Source organism: Leucoraja erinacea, chromosome 39, assembly GCF_028641065.1.
Source record: "Leucoraja erinacea ecotype New England chromosome 39, Leri_hhj_1, whole genome shotgun sequence".
Classification (NCBI taxonomy): Eukaryota; Metazoa; Chordata; class Chondrichthyes; order Rajiformes; family Rajidae; genus Leucoraja; species Leucoraja erinaceus.
In genome coordinates this window covers 8,698,063-8,715,299 of record NC_073415.1, presented here as the reverse complement: position 1 = coordinate 8,715,299, position 17,237 = coordinate 8,698,063, and the positions used below count along the sequence as shown (strand labels likewise).

The 17,237-nt window shown below is 43.7% G+C and overlaps 1 protein-coding gene across 1 annotated transcript; it reads right to left on the bottom strand.

Annotated features, from left to right (window-relative positions):
* Positions 1 to 320: 320 nt before the first annotated feature.
* cdc37 (cell division cycle 37 homolog (S. cerevisiae)) lies at positions 321 to 15,338 on the bottom strand. The gene is made up of 10 exons (XM_055664006.1): positions 15,139 to 15,338; positions 14,973 to 15,036; positions 14,629 to 14,844; positions 7,310 to 7,627; positions 6,388 to 6,496; positions 5,019 to 5,134; positions 3,952 to 4,074; positions 3,343 to 3,525; positions 2,953 to 3,024; positions 321 to 1,841 (listed from the first exon to the last, which is right to left on the bottom strand). The coding sequence occupies exons 1-10, from the start codon at positions 15,336 to 15,338 to the stop codon at positions 1,695 to 1,697; spliced, it is 1,548 nt and encodes a 515-aa protein (XP_055519981.1). The 3' UTR covers positions 321 to 1,694.
* Positions 15,339 to 17,237: the final 1,899 nt, after the last annotated feature.

Sequence of the window (17,237 nt, the reverse complement as noted above, 5' to 3'; positions counted from 1 at the left end):
TGAGGAAAAACATTTCACCCAGAGAGTTGTAAATCCGTGGAAGTCTCTGCCAATGGAGGCCAATTCACTGGATGTTTTCAAGTTCGATTTAGCTCTTAGAGCTAAAGGAATCAAGGGATTATGGGGAAAAAGCAGGAATGGGGTACTGATTTTGGATGATAGGCCATGATCATATTGAATGGCTGTGCTGGTTCAAAAGGGTGAATGGCCTGCTCCTGCACCTATTTTCTATGTTCCATTTGCACCTTCATTCGCCCTGCACAGAATGACATTTGGGTAAAAAATCTCTTACAATTTACTGAAGCACACAACAGCACAGAAGCAGTTTACTGCATCACATTTTTATTTGCATATAGTGGCCAGTAACAAGAAAAATGATACAATAACTACCTTGCTCATAAGCATCAACCGCCTCAGATCAAACAGGTCACAGTAACACGCAGTATCAACAGCAACATTGGCCTTAGCTGAACAATTATTCTGAGTCACAATGTGTTCAGTATGCAGTTTCATTCAAATATATGTACAGAACTTTAGTCAAACCCAGTAGACAATGCGAAGGTAGACACAAAATGCTGGAGTAACTCAGCAGGACAGGCAGCATCTCTGGATAGAAGGAATGGGTGACTTTGCGTCGATACCCTTCTCCAGTCTGAAGAAGGGTCTCGACCCGAAACGTCACCCATTCCTTCTCTCCAGAAATGCTGCCCATCCTGCTGACTTACTCCAGCATTTTGTGTCTACCTTCGATTTAAACCAGCATCTGCAGTTCTTTCCGACAATGCGTCGATGTTTTCACCCAGGAAAAACAGCACCTATTAAAATTGGGACATGTGAATCCCTTGCCTAACCAGTAACTTAAATGAAACATTGCTGCACTACAACCCGAACACTCAAAATCCAAAGTCCTATGACATTTTGTCAATTCTTCTGCTTTCCCTAGCAATACCTGAAAGTGTGATCGTGGGATACAAACGTTTGGCTGGAGTGATAGCTCAAAGACATCATATTATATTAACTAATTTGCCGGTCAGAACTACATTTAACTTTGTGAGCATGGACTCCGCATTTTGTTTTTAAAAGTACAAAAGATTTTGTCGGATCATTCCTACTCCAATTTTAGCCTTCAGCCTTTTCTGTTTCCCTCCAAATTATTACCTCCATTAGGTGACATTTGTCATAAAGTCCACTTTTAGCATTTAAGCAAGTCATGAGTTTGTGTGCTATCTTTCCCATTACATTAAATTTATGTGGGGCATAGTTTCACAGCAATTACTATTCACTCTCCAGTGAGCCAATCCTTCAGTAGATGCCTTGAAGACATCAGTGCAGGGTCTAATGGGGTAACTCGGCAGTGTAGGAGTCAAAACTGGCACTCCTCTTGTCTGCATGGCTCAACACCATCTGAAATGGCTAATGAAGCAATTGAAAAACAGTGACTCACTCTGACATTAGTTTTTGTTTTGCAGTGACCAGTGGATCCATTGAGTTACTGCAAACAGTGAAGCAGTCTAGAGGCTGTCAAAACTTGTATATTTATTAAAATACAAAAAAGCATTTTATGTGTCAGACTTTCAGCTTTCATTCAATAGACTGATGTTCAATTTATGTCAACCCCAATGGGCTAGTCAAAAGGATGCAGTTTGTATCTAAGCACAGCACTTAAAGCTAGCAGTTACACAACAAGAACAGGTCTATTTTTCTTCAGTGGCTTCCTTTTTAACTTCTTCATATACAGGATCCTCTTCCCCAGTATTCTTCTCTCCTTCCTCCTCAGCTGCCTTTGCATTAGGGATCCATAGTCCAGAGTCAATGCAGCGCTGCATGTGGTGCTTTGCTTCCTAGAAGATTCAGAGTGGATTCATTTTTATGAAACAAGCACGGAAGGCAAAAGGAAACAGTGCTACATGGTTTCAGGAAACCCTTCAGTATCTCATGCAGTAGGCCAGTTTATGCTTGAGAACGCACGGTGAACCATTAAGTTACTACAATTAAACATGACCAAAATGTAACATGGAGATAGAAACTGGGGGAACACATCAATAACAGTGCCAATCTTAAGTGTCCCGTTATTTCAGTTGGAGTCATACAGCATGGAAACAGGCCCTTCAGCTGAACACCAACCAACATGTCCCATCTACACTAGTCCCATCTGCCTGCGTTTGGCCCTTATCCTTCTGATCAATCCATGTATCTGCCTAAATGTTTCTTAAACGTGGAGATAGTACCTGCTCAACTACCTCCCCCTGCAGCTCGTTCCATTCACCCAATGCCCTTAGTGTGAGAAAGTTATCCCTCAGATGCCTATTAAATCTTTCCCCCTCACCTTCAAGAGAGTTTCATTGTTATGTGTCCCAGATAGGACAATGAAATTCTTGCTTTACTTTAGCACACCAGAACATAGTAGCCTTAAACCTATGTTTAAGTTGATGGTACTTTTGCCACAAGTCACAACACTGTGGTCCAAGCCCTGATCCAGGGTTTGCACATCCCTACACTGTTTAAAGAGAGCACAGCATAGTCATTTTTAATCACCAAATCAAATTCAGAATCCTTAAACCAACATTACATTTTCATTATATTTTAAAATTGCTTTATTGAGTTCACTCAGCTCCAAGATTGTTTTATCATTCATCCCCATTCAATAAGGAATCTTCATATACTTTTCCTCTCTAAACTAGCAGGCCACCAAATTGCTCTGCAATCCAACTGCTGACCTGAAATTACTTTCAAGATAACCCAGACAAGAGTTGGCACTGTGACGGAACTTGCACAATCCATTTAATCCTTTCATTCATGAAATCACACCATGTCTTCAGCGGTGAAGATCATAAAATGTAGAACTTGGGAATAGGAGCAGCCCACAGGGCGAAAAAAATACCACCATGACAGAATTAAACACGTTGAAACAATGATGTTAGATATATTGTGTGAGCCATTAGAATCACTTACTGTTGGGTCCATTTTGCTGATGACATCCTGTAACAACTGAATATCTTTTGCATCAAAACAATTCTTCATCTCCTGCAAAAACAACCAACAAAGTTATGAGCAATGTTGCAATGTTTTAGAACCTGCACAACAAAAGGCAACTTAAATACCTCAAAATTAATCGGGGATTAACACGAGGAAACTGCTTGAACTGGTAAAGGGAGCTTCTAGCAGAAATGTTACAATTTAGAAATTTAAACTATAAATCCCAGTTAATGGGAAGTTACCACATATCAGTGAAGGCACAGATAGGAGAATGACTCAGTAGAGCTTTGCCTCTGATGCGACAATGATGGAATATTAAATAATCTTCCACGGAGCAAAAGTATCAATTTACAATGATCTACTCACTATTGGAAGATTTTCATACACCTCCACAGGGTCGAGCCCACCAGGTCCCATGCGCTTCTGCCGTTCCTCCTCTTCATATTCTTTCATTGCCTTTTCTATCCTTGCTTGCGCCCGACCTCTGACCCGCTCCTTAAAGGCTTCAAGTTCATCGTTAAACGCCTCAACGTACTGTTTATCAGCTGTCTGGAAAGCCATTGTAAACACCTCAATGTTTCCGATTCAATATAACAGCATTAATAACAGGCATTTTATTACAAGTTTGTTGAAATAGGCAAAACGTGTCAACAGTCAGGATACCAAGGGCAGGAGTAAATCAATGGGTGAGGCAGTCTCACCGGAGACCACAGAGAGGTGACGTTTGTGGTCGGGACCCTTCTTCAGACTGCCTGACCTGCTGATTTACACCAGCACTGTGTCCTTTGGTGTAAGCCAGCATCTGCAGTTCTCTGTCTCCACACTTGTCAACAGTGAAGATAAAAAGGTTTCAAATGCAGCTATATCACAATAGAAAATATGATTTTTTTTTTAAATTTCACAGGGAGATAGTTTGAAACAAAATAGTAGACTCAAATTGCTTGAAAATATAACCACTGCAATCCTTTTCCATACCTTGATTTTTGTGAAGAACTGTCGGAAACAAGCTCTTGGGTCCACTTTAAGGCTCTTGGCAAGTTCCAGGATAAACTGCATTACTATTGTTTGGTGGGCTACCTGCCCCATTAGAGCATGTTTCTGGAGAGGGAATCCATCAAAAATAATTGTAATATTAATTGCTTTTAACAGGCACTCTGAAGATTAGCTGTAGTCACGCTCAATGACACAGTAAATTCCTATCTCATGACTTTGCCTCAATTTAAGTAGGGCTTTCATTTCATTCCCAATGGTCCAACCGTCCCAAGATACACTCTAACCGAGTTCCAGTGGCAGAATACTTCGAGAACAATTATCCTATCGTATATATTATAACACATACGCATGTGCTTCCCAGAGGCTGAAATAAATAATCTACACATGCAAACTAGATAAAATATCATGCTGTACACTGCACAGTGATGAATTTAAAGTGGCTTTTAACAATTATATATCTGTAAACCATACGCAGTAAGTATAATGAACAAACATGTCCTCATGGAAGAAACATTAATAATCACGCAAAGCTAGCTCACAAGTTCATAAGTGATAGGAGAAGAATTAAGCCATTCAGCCCATCAAGTCTACTCCGCCATTCAATCATGGCTAATCTATCTATCCCTCCTAACCCCATTCTCCTGCCCTATTATGCGACACAGTGGATTCATCAGTCTGGGTAATATGAACATGATCAAATCTCAGTACATGACAACATTTAAGCAAAGTCATATTGAAGGGTTTTACCAAATTCAATAGGAAGTGTCTCTCTCACTCAAGCTTAGGAGACTCTAGCCACGGGGTCTGATTATTTGATTCCCCCTGGACTTTCAATGAAACTCAAAAAGCAATGACTCGTTTTGGTGATTGTTAACTATTTGGAAAGTACATCACATCTAATAAACATGCAGCCATAATGACGGAAAAGAACGCCGAAGTAAAGACTGGTCATCATCTTGATAAACCGTGGAAAGGGATTCTAGCCGACTAGGGGAGAGCCTTGTCCTACACCAAACCCCATCTTCCCATTTTCTAATTGCTCACTGTACCTCTTCAACTTCTAAATCGATGCACCAGATGACCAGGTAATTGGCAGTCTCCTCGCACACGAGGTGGGGATTATCGGACAGATATTTCTGGCTGTCATCCCAGCGACTGAGCATGCCTGTGTACAGATAGGCAACAAAGTTATTTTTCTTCCTCCCTTGAAACTGATATAGCTTCAGGCTTTGCGACTATTCACCTAATAACGTGTAAAAACTGCGTGTTGTTTGATTGGTGAATGACCTCTCATTCTAGACAGATTCACACGCACACACACACGACTCAAGTCAGAATCATCTGTTGCACTGATTGTTGCTGTTATTTTGCAACAGATCTCTCTCACACAAACACACATGCAGATACAAACACATGCAAAGTAACACTGAGTGACAAAGTATGTACAACTGCTGAAAGCCAAAAAAATGATTTGGATTGTAAAATGCAAAAATCAGAGATAAATAAGAGGAATGGGAACTGGATTATTTTATATTGGAAATAAGAAAATATTACCCATCTTGTCCAGTAAATGTGATTGCCTTGAATTCCGTAATTGGTGGAAAAGATCGAGCCCAATATAAAAATAAAGCAAGAACAAAAACTGTCTGGATGTTGTGACTAAGGTCTTCCCTAAGGTCTACTCCGATCCCCGTCAACGGCAGACAGGCCAGAAGAAGCCTACTAGGAGTGCCTGGCTGCCGGAAAACACACAGTTGGGTCAGATTAATGGTTATTGGACCAATGAATCTGATCCTTGTCAACCCTGTCCTTTACAAAACATAGGAGTTCCAGCCAGGAAGGAAATGGAATAGAATGAGAGGAAGCATGGCAGGAAGAAAGGAGAGGAGGAAAGGAGAGAACGTGGAAGACCCCTTGTTAATTGTGCATCCTCAGTGAAGAAGGACTACGCCCTGTGTGGACCTGTACCTTCTTGCACTGTTGCTCGATACTGGGAATAAAGCCTACTGCATGAGGTCACCTTACTACGAGTACCAGTGTGGTCATAGCTGATTCCACGTCATGGCTAACGCCATAATGTACACAAAATAGGAATTTGAAGGGCAGGCAGAGAAAATAAAGAATAAATTGACCAAACCAACTATTTCAAGCTCTTGCTGGTTCATACAGGCTCAGTGACCATATGTGTAAATTGTGCACTACAAAAGGAGACTCCAAGTGATCAGACAACCCAGAGCAGGCCAGAACCGGTTTTGGTTCAGTTTCAGTTGCAAAACCTCAGTTGCTTTCTCAGTCAGGCATCTGCCATCGCGCATACTCATCCCATGCCAAGCCAGTGCAACAATCTGAAAATTTACATTTTGAAAGCTGACAGAAAGTGCAGCAGTCACTGGACAAGTTCAAGTTATTGCTACTTACCAAAGTGCTTGACCTGTTTCTCATTCTTTTCCACAAAGGTCTTGTGTTTCTTTTCTTTATCTTCGTCTGTTTCAGCGTCATTTGATTCTGAATTTACATTAAAAATGCTCTATGGGGCAGAGACAGAAAATGCCAACATTTACAAAATGTCCACATCTTCAGTGACTTTGCTAAATCAAAGGGGAAAAATAACCCTTGAAATACATTCCCACCATATATTTGCAACAATTGAAAAATTGTGTATAACTCTTCAATTCTATTTTAGGGAGGTTTTATTTACATGATGTTGATCACTAATAACTTATTACTGTTGGAATGTAATAATTGGATCAAATACCAACATGTCCTGCTTGCCAAAAAATAAGTGAAAGTGGACTATAATAGACCAAGGATCAAATAGCCAACTGAAGTTGACAACAACTTGAATTTAATATAGTGTGTTTAAAGCAATGAAATTTCCAAAAGTGCTGGGGTTTTTTTTTTAAACAGACACAATCAAAACAGGACACATTTTCTTTTCACATTTGGTGAAAATAAAATTAAAAAATGTTTTAAAAGTCACGAGGCAAAATGAGATTGAGTTTAGGATCTAAAAAGGCAAAAAGGGTCAGATGTCCATTGTAAAGAAAATGGAGGATGGATAAAAGGCCCAGGCTGGATACATGATGGAAGCTAATTAAAAAAACACTTACTGTACACGCTGCTACTTGCAATGCTCGATCTGCTTCCCATTTTTTTCACAAAGGTAAGTAATTTTTATTTATATAGCACTTTTAAATCAAATCACGTTGAATCCAAAGTGCTTTACAGAGAAGAAATCCGATTACCATACATCCATATAAAAAATGTCTTGTTTGCAGTTGACATTCACCCCTGCCCTAACAGTGGACAGTGTCAAAAGATTGTTCAAGACGACACTAACCTTACTGAATCCCTCTTTACTTAGTGTGTCTACATTCCAAGGTGTTGACTTCTCCTTCTTCTTCAGCTGTGTCCCCTTCTTATCCCAATCCTTCTCTTCCCTTTTCAGCAATTTTAGTTCACCATGTAATTTTTCAATCTCTTTCTTTGCATCGTCAGTTTCCGCCACTACCAACTCATTCAGCTTCTTCTGGCACTCGCCGAGTTTGCGTTTAACATCGGTAGTGCCCTTCTCATACTCCTCACGCTCTTTCTGTGCCTCCTCCATCCGCTCGACCCGAGCCTGCAACACAAAGTTAGCAAGTGCCACTTCTTTGAGCTGTTAACTATGAGCTATGAACCTTAAAGTATGGAGAGGAAGAGGCGTTATAGAGGGGAGGGGAGGCAAGGGGAGGGAGAAAGGGAGAGGCAGAAGGAAGGTTACCAATTCAAGTGAAGGGGTGGCGATTGAGAATGAAGGTAATAGGTGATGACAGAAAAGTAAGGGAGGGAAGAAAGCGACGAGAAGAGAAAGAAATGAGAGAGGAAAGGGGGGAGGTGAAGGGGAACAGGTGGAAGAGAGAAAGAAAAGAAAAAGGACTTTGGGAAACGCAGGAGAAGGGAAGAACTTTCGAGGACCGAAGGGACAGGGATGACGCAGGGGGTACAGAAAGCAAAGGGGGAATGGGGAAAGGGAGTGAGGAAAGGCGTGGTGATATAAAGGGAAGAACGGAGAAGGGAAAAAAGGCAGGAAGGGATGTAGTCTAAAGGAAGGCAGAAGGGGGAGGGAAAAGGGGAGGAAGAGAAGGAGGCAGAAGGTAGGCAGAGGGAAAGAGGAGGAGAAGCAGATGGGTGACGGAAGAAGGGAGGGGAAAAGGGAGAAGGATGGGGAAGGAAAACGCAAAGGGGGGGGGAAAGAAACATGGAGGAAAAGGAAGGAAAAGGGAAAAACCGGAAAAGGAAAGGAAAAAAGGGGAAAAAGATAGGAGGGGGGAAAGAGGTGATGGCAAACAAAAGGGGGGATTAGGCAGTGATGGGAGTGAAATCTAGGGAAAATGAAATAAAATAGGAACATGAAGGGGGAAAGAGGAAAGGAGAGAAGGGCAGGGAAGAGGAAAAACAGGGAAGGGAGGGGGGAGAAAAAAAGAGAAGAAAAGGGAGTGAGAGAAGAGAAGTAATGGGGGGGAAGACGGGGAGGGAGGAAGGGGAAAGAAAAATGGGGGGAAGGGAGGAAACACAAGGAAAAAGGAAAGGGAAAAAGGGGAAGGTGGGGGAAGGTAAGGGGGGGAAGAAAAAAGGGAAGTGAAGAAAAAGGGAACGAATTAAGGGGAGGGGAAGGAAGGAAAAGGGATAGGGGGAGAGGGAGGAAGAATGGAAGGGGAAAAACGGTGGAATGGAAAAGAGGGAGTCAAAAGAAGGAGAAGGGAAGAAAAAAAGGAAAGACGTGGAGAATCCCTGGAGGAGTGGGGAAGATACTCTCTGGGGTAAGGGGGGCGAGGGAAAACGTAAGAAGGTGAGGGGGGGAACTGGTATTGAAAAGAAGGGTGAGGACTTGTGAGGAGGGAGGAAGTGCTGGTCTGAAAGAACGGTGGGGAGAAGTGTTCGGGTGAGAGGGAAAAAAGAGAGAAAAAAAAGAAAGCTGAAAAACGAGGGGGGTGTTCGGAGTTGGAAGATGGGCAAGGGGAAGGTAAGCACGGAGGATAAAGAATGAAAACGGGTGGGGAAGCGTGACGTTAGAGGATAAAGGAATGAGAGGGGAAAATGATAGTTGAGGGATGTGTAGGGAGATAGGGAAGATCGTGAGATCGGCAAAAAGAACTTGGAAGAAAGAAAGGAGGGAAAAGAAGAACGTGGAGGTGAGAAAAAAGAAATGTTCATAGTAGGAATGGGAAGAGGAAGGAAAGTTCGGTTTGTCAAGGAGGATAAAGCGAATGTGCATCAAAGGGGGGGAATAAATGGAAGGCGGGAGTTTTTGAAAGAGTAAAGGGGGGGAGGGTAGGGGAGGCATCAAGAAGAGAAGAGGGAAGAAGAAGGAAGGAGCCCGGCAAGGGAAAGAGGCAGGGAAAAAGAGGGAGCTCACCCCGGGAAAAGGGAAAAAATGGAGGGAAAAAGACTTACACGAGGGGGAGGTGAGAGCGAGAGAAAAAAAAAAAGGAGAGAGGGAAGGAAGGCAGGGACAGAAGGGGGGGAAGGAGGAAAGAGGGATTATAAGCGAGGGGGACCGGAGAAGGGGAGAGGAAAGAAAAAGGAAATAGGGGGGAACAAGGGACGAAGAGGGGAAGAGGGAAAGTGGGAAAGGGGGGGAGGGAAAAGGAGGAGGGAGAGGGAGGGGGGGAGAAAGGAGGAAGGAGGGGGAAAGGAGAGGGAGGGCGGGGGAAAAGCCGAGAGAGAAGGAAAACGGCCGAAGGGGTGGGGGAAAGACTGGAGAGGGGGAGAGGGGCAGGAGGAAAGAGAGGGGGGGGGGGGGGGGGGGGAAGAGAGGAGGGGGGGGAAGTCCAGAGGGGGGAAGAGAAGGGAAGGGGGGAGGAAAAGAGGGAGGGAAGAGGAGGGGATTAAGAGGATGCTGACTGGGAGGAAGATAAGATGAAGGTGAGGGAAGAGGGAAGAAGGGGAATGAGATGAGGAAGGGTGGTGACCAGTGGGAGGAGGAGAGAATTTAGGAGGGAAAAGAGGAAACTAGGGGGAGAAGTGTGAGTGAGGAAAGGCGGGGGAAGAGGAGAAGAGGTAGGGCGGACGGAGGGAGGGAGCGCAGGGGAGGTAGGAGGGGGGGGGAGAAAAGGGGGGAAAAGGACGGGAAGAGAGAGAGGGGGGAAGAAAAATAGAAAGAACGGAGGGGGGAAAACCCAGCGGGAAAAGAAAAAAGAAGTGGGTTTTCGACCGAAAAACACAACCTAATTCCTTTTCTGGTGGAGATGCTTGTTCTGACACTGCTGAGTCGAGTTAGTCAGCCACTTTTTTCTGAGTGCGCGCATCTTACAGGGAGCTCAGGCAATCAGGTTCAGAGGGGGTTTTTTGAATTTTTCAAAGTGTGCTCTGGTAATTTGTCTCGGCACCCAAGGCAGGCCTAAGCGAGTGTAGCAGTAATGTGAGCCCCCTAGTTTCAGGAGTTGCGTGCCTTACACCAAGAGCTTTGCCGCGCCTGGTGACCCAGGTAGATGCCCCGACTCGGGTGCTGTTCCCCCCCATGTAGAGGAAGGTTTTGTAGTTCTCCCCTGTCTAGGAAGCCGTTGGGGTTTTTTCTCCGAAGAGGGAGGGGTAGGGCATCCCAGACACCCAAATATTAATGTACAGAGTTTGTTGTTAGCAGTTAATTGGCGTTACTGTCAGGTCGAGGTATTTTTTTTTTTAGGGCAAAAGCAGTCCCCTCGTTACTGGGAAGCTTAGGGCAGTGGTAAGCAGTTTAGTTGTTGTGGGTGTTACATGTCAGGGGGATGACGTTGAGTGGTCGGAGGGTGCGGGGATCGAGGTGGGCCGGGAAGGAGGCCGTGGGGTCCAAACCTCTAAAACATCAACTAAAGCAAAGGTGGGGACACCAGTCTGGGGGTTTGCAATTGAGGTGGGAAAGTTTATCAAAAAGTTGTACCTTTTCCGCTAACTCAGTTTATGACGCGAATATGGGGATATTGGCCCTCTTTTTGCGCCCTTTGTTGATGTGCTGGAACTTTTTAGAGGCTGTGCAAATGGTTGTCGGCGCAGAAAGGACTACAATCAATGCTTCACCCCAACGCAAGGCCTTCTGATGGTAAAGTATTTGGGAAATATTAAGGGTATTGAGAATTTAATATGATAGCGGCCTAATAAACGATATTTATCGTTTAAAAAAATTTATAGAAAAAATCCATTATAGATAAAAAAAATAGTTCCCAACTTTACAATGCCCCCAGAGCCAGCCCATTAGCACACCCCTACCGTAAAGGGTTCAATTTGTGCATTTCCGTTGACAAGAACGTGATAGTATTAAGGCGTTATTTAAATTTTTTATAAATAGTTTGGGGACCCCATTAGCTCCGACTCCAGGATTAACTAGAATTTACTGCCAGGGCCAAATAAACTGCAATGGATGACGAACTGCGCATGGTACAAGGGCTGATTTGGGATCCCTTGGGAACGGTATTTGAACAATAAATAACGTACAATTGTGGAGAAAATATTTACTCGCCGAAGCGCTCAGTGGGAATTAAATATGATATTATAAAAAATATTATATTTGGATTTATTATGCTTGAATTATTATTAATTAATGGCCCCCACGTTGCAGAGGTATTAGGTTGTTCCGGGTTATAATGCATCAGGAAAGAGCTGTCTTATTTTAAAGGGCTTAATTACCGAAAGCTACAAGTACATCGTCTTCAGGAAAGTTGTCTGCTCCATCCCTTCTTTTATTTTTTTTTTTTTTTTTTAAGCAAAGCATTTCATTCGTGGTTGGTATAACATCCTCCCATGGCATTCACTCTGTTTCTAGTATCTGTCTCGCTTTTCCCCTTCCCCGTGACTTTCAGTCTTTTCTAAAGAAGACGGGTCGCAAACCCTAATGAAGCTGGGTCACCATGAACTGCCAAAATAGTCACCCGTCCTTCTCTCTACAGGAGATGCCCGCCCCTGTCTGTTCCGCTGGTGATTTACTCCGAATTCCCCTGTGTCTATATCTTCATTTTAAACCAGCTCTAGTCTGCAGTAGTTTGCCTTCCTGACACATGTGGTTTCTCATGGCTTGCTTCACGTTGTTTCACCAATTTCCCTATTTGAACAGGGTGGCTGCTGATGGTTTGCTTATATAATAATCACACTGAGACGCGCACGAAGACAAAATGATGGGAATAGAAGAGGGGGCGGGAGTGGGGAGGGGGGTGAGTGGAGGAGGGGGTGTGGGGTGACGAGGGGTTGTAGGAAATTGAACTGAAAGTTGAGATACCTCAAGACAAAACAATGATTTGTGTTGATCCCGATCCTTATCTGGACCAGGTAGATCCCAGACGAGCCTCACACGGAAAAAAAAAAAAAAAAAGATTTAAAAAAAAAAAAAAGAGAAAAAAAAAAAAAAAAAAAAAAAAAAAAAAAAAAAAAAAAAAAAAAAAAACAAAAAAAAAAAAAAAAAAAAAAAAAAAAAAAAAAAAAAAAAAAAAAAAAAAAAAAAAAAAAAAAAAAAAAAAAAAAAAAAAAAAAAAAAAAAAAAAAGAGAAAAAAAAAAAAAAAAAAAAAAAAAAAAAAAAAAAAAAAAAAAAAAAAAAAAAAGGGAAAAAGAAAAAAAAAACGTTTCACCCAGAGAGAGTTAGTGAAATGCTGGAATGTAGGTACCGCCCCCCAAAAAATAAATGCTGGGGAGGACACTACAGCCGGGTGCCCCCCCCCCCCCCCAGCAGCCATCTATGGAATGCAGAAGGAAATTAGGCCATACGTCTCTCGGCCGAAACTGTTGCCTTATTTCCTCGCATCCATATCGATTGGGACATTAGCCCTTGCCTGTGAGTTTCTCCGAGCAGATTACTGGTAAACCCAGACTATAAGGTAGTGTAATCTATGCCTCTACTGGTCGTTGATGAATATGGATATCTTCAATGATAAGACATATCACTAACTGGCACAATTACTACGAGCGCATCAGTCACACTAACATAAAATACAAGGTACTTCAGTGTCGCTAAGAGAATATTGAGTCAGGCCAGCATCGGCTAGGCGATGTATGAAATGGCATGAAGGCGACGCTTTTCGACGGTCGAGGAACAAAGGTATATAGTAGTTCATATAGAAGCTCATTTAGAACTTATAACGGAGCAATACTTGCCATGTTGAAATGGTAACTGCTAGTTATCCACATGTAAACGAAGGACCACCCTCAAAATACTTACACAGCTGATGAAGTCCTTTCTTGATATACATGCTAGAGATTGTGAGAGGCCCCGATTATAAACATGGGTACGTGGATGTATGTATACTTGAAATATTGATATCCATAAGATGATGTAAGTATGCCGCGGAAGCGACCAGTAGAATCAATCATCAATAGGGAGATTTAAACATGTAAGTAAAAATTTTCGATTTTAATTAGGTGCTGAATGAGATACAGCGCGGAAATAAAAGGCCCAGCCGAGTGGATTCGAGAGACCGACCATGCGATATCAACCGCACACTGAGACAGACGTTACAGTGTCCCTTACGAAGCACACGTATCTGAGACAATTTTACATTTCATGCAGCCAGATTACGCTACAAACCCTGACATGTTGGGAATGTGTGCAGGAGAGACTTGATGACCGAAGAGGAATGTTCTCAGATGAAAAAAGCCCCACTACTGTCACAGAGCTGGCAGACGGAAAGTACAAATGTCCGTTGAGGACTGCCCCGCCTTCAGATGACGACCCCCCATCCGGCATACAAAAATGGGGTCTCACTTGACCGCGGAGATCTGCCTGAGTACGGGCAGCAGAAGAAAACTCTACTGCTGCACCACCGTACCGTCAAAATAAGCCGCAGCACCGCAATGCGGTATACTCACGAGACTGACAGATGCTGCACTCTACAAGAAGTGAATGAAAGACACAATAGGTGCTGGAATGTACTCAGGGATCACAGGACAGCATCTCGTGGAGTAGTAGATCAGGTAACACTAGAGCGCCGTAAACAGCTGTTTAGGATTCGACGGACCATTACTGCATGTACTATAAATAGCATCGTCTTTGCAATAATGCCCTCATAGATCGTCGGTTAGGTCCAGGCTGGACACAGAGAGGTTGAACAGTGAAGAAAAAGCAAACCCTAACGATCGTGTAGCCTAGCTCCACTTCATCTAATAATTCACCCGCTTGCGATCAAGATAGCAATATAGCGGTGTTCTGAGACGGAGGCGCCGAATTCTCAACGAGAAGCCAGTCTTGCGCTTGCACTGAAGACACCGGTGTGCGTTGAATACACTGCATAGAAAACTCGTTGATGGTTGCCCTTGCTTGTATTTATTCTACTGTCTACTCACATAGCCCTCACTATGTCTCGAGAGCTCAACAATATAGAAACCCCAACTGCGCTTCGATATACCACTGGTGACTGCCGACCGAGTACTGCGCCTCCGTCAGCCAACAGTCTGTCTTGTCCTTATCTCTGATTTTTATAATGTAAGTGCGTTTAGAAAGGATTATTTTAGCTGTTACTTGACGTTTGTATTTAAAGTGTAGTGGAGATGGGCGGCTCGGTTGGACAGAGGATTGAGAGGAATAGGTGAACGTTTTGTATCAATTCCTTAGTCCTCGATCGGAGTCATGCACTTATTTACTCCGTATCGTATACTCCGCGCACCCCGTGACGGAACATCAACAATATGTAGATCGTGAGAAGCTTGGACGTCCTTACGTCTGAGTGCTCTAGACGCCTTTCCTGAGAAGACAGGCACGGCGCCAACTTCACATCCCGCTGAGACACGGCGCTGCCGACGGACGCTATTTGAACATCGGGAAATGCGTAGACATCCATTGATCCCTGAGGAGTATGAGAGATCGCTAGCTCCAACGTGTGCTGTTTGGCCCATGTTGCTGCAGTCTGATTGTGTATAGGGCATTCTAGGATACCCTGCAATCGGCAGAACTCATGTGCGGCCAGCTAATAAGGTTTCAATCCAGTCCCTGGATTTGGGCGGAAGTTTCGAATAAGTAACTCGGACGAGGAAGAACGGACCTCTGGACATCCGGGGGCTATACCGGTCTGGCTACAGGTGGCTTGAACAGCGCGGAGATGAGGATGTCATCAGACAAAGCCACAGACCTACAGTGTCAGACATATTAGATGGGAAAAGTGCCATTTGAAACTATTAGTACTTTCAATCACAGCAGAAGTGCTGCCCATGCCCTGTCCGGACGGAGTTACCCCAGGCATTTCTGGGTTCTATGTGAGCTCCACTTTCGCAGTCCACTCCAGACCACTAGGACGACAGCGCACAGTTTGCATGAGAGGGTAATCAGACCTGGCCCCCAACCAATAACAGTCTTGGAGCAGGCATGCTTGTGAGCGAAGATCTCGGTCAGCACCCGTGATGCAGGAGAAATACCATAGCGCAGTCCAGCCATGTGAAGGAGAACATGTAAACACCACACAGATACCACATGGTGGGTTCAGATCAAATCTGGGTCTCTGGCGCCGGTGAGGCAGCAACTCACGCTGCTTAGCCTGCGCCACTGTTGACTCCATCTTGTGTTTGTGTGGTGGAGGGGAGGGGGAAGTGGAAGAAAGTAGGTGGAAAAAGGCGGCAGGCACAAAGCATGGCCACAGGTGATAGGAGGCAGTTTTTGAGTGGGCAGATGCTTGGGACAAAAGGCAGGTGATGAGAGATAAAAATGTTCCTATTCCTTTTCACAGAGATGTGCGACATGACCCGCTGAGTTACTCCAAAATTTTGTGTCCATCTTCGGTGTAAGCTGGCATCTGCAGTTCCTTCTTACATAGAACTGTAACGTTTGTCGTGAGTTCTTTTTTAAAGGAGTAACCTCCTTCACACCACAGAGGGCAGCAAATTGTGAGAAGCTGCAAGCATGCAGAACCTGCCGGTATGTTCTGGAAAGAGCCAGACACAAAATTTATTAAAAATTAGAGATGATCACTTTAAATAGTTGTGGTATTGTTGGGGGTGGGGGTTCCTGATACTGAACATGCTGTCAGCTGTGCAGGGTTCAAAGAGGCTTTATCTGGATCATTGGGTTTCAATCCATTACTGGTGTCACCAAACCTAGATTGTTTAGTGATTAATAACAGGATCTGCTGGCTTTGAAGGCAGTGCCAAGTAACATTCACTGCTTTGCTAATGCCCACACGAATCTGCCCCAAAAATGTAGGCATGCGACAAACAGGCACAGAAACTGGCCCCTCGGCCCACCGAGTCCACTCCGACCAACAATCACATTAGTTCTATGTTATCCCATTTTTGCATCCATTCCCTAAATGCGAGACCAATTAACGATTTCGAGACCAATTAACCTGCAAACCCGCACATCTTTAACACCTGTTAAAACAAGAACCTGCTGATAACAAGTTCCAAAAGCTGGACGCACCATCCCCTGCTCTCGTCCGTGCGACCCAAGATAACAGTTCAGACATTCACTCCCTGCTCCCTTCCACAAACAAGCAACTCGACCATGAAGTCACCCTTATGGTGAATAACAACATTGCGCTTGCAAAGATTGATACAGGAACAAAATGCAATGTCCTGTCCTTATCTGAATTTAAACAGATACGTAATCAAGTCAAGTCAACTCACTATTATTTATATAGCACATTTAAAAAACAACACTCGTTGGCCAAAGTGCTTTACATTAGTGGAGGTACTAACGTTATACAACATTGGTTCATCAGTGGTAATGCTGAACATGTTGAAAACACTACGGCCATGTTACGGGCATGTGGGGGTGAGGTTCTACACCCACTTGGAGAAACTGACTTGAACTGCATCGTAGAATCGCAGTCTCACAGTTTTTTTATTGTTCGAGGGGAATCTGCAACTCAGTGCATGCAGGTATCAGTGCATGCCAGGATCTAGGCCCGGTCTCCTTTGGGCCTGCTGTCCATCAAATCTCTCACACTGAGGGCTCCACTCAGCAGATACTCTCACAAACAGAGAACTGTTCGACGACAAGCCTGGAAAGCTGCCCATCAAATACAATATCGTCGTTGATCCCACTTCTGACACCATGTGATAAGGTCAGTCACATGCACATGGTAAACATGTTTATTAAAGTCTACTCACGGTATACTACAGCATGGTGTTAAAGCAAGTGTAACAGCTATTCAGACTAACTCTATGAACTGATTCTGATAATATAAACCACGTAGTAGGCGGAGCTTCTAATAAAGCACTACAATTGGTTAGTAGGAAGTAACCAATCTACACCTATCAAATCTTGGTATAGGATTAAGCTGAGAAGTAGGTTGCTTCGATGGGATTTGAGGGAGAATGTCCCACTTGGGCGACCTAA

Bases quoted from the DNA above. Each gene is read 5' to 3' on its own strand.
- cdc37 (XM_055664006.1), bottom strand. From the start codon at position 15,338: ATGGCTGGACTGCGCTATGGTATTTCTCCTGCATCACGGGTGCTGACC. The intron at 6,497-7,309 runs GTTAGTGTCGTC...TCTGCCCCATAG, and splicing joins GTAAAGAGGGATTCAGTAAG to AGCATTTTTAATGTAAATTC. The intron at 4,075-5,018 runs GTACAGTGAGCA...TTCCCTCTCCAG, and splicing joins TCGATTTAGAAGTTGAAGAG to AAACATGCTCTAATGGGGCA.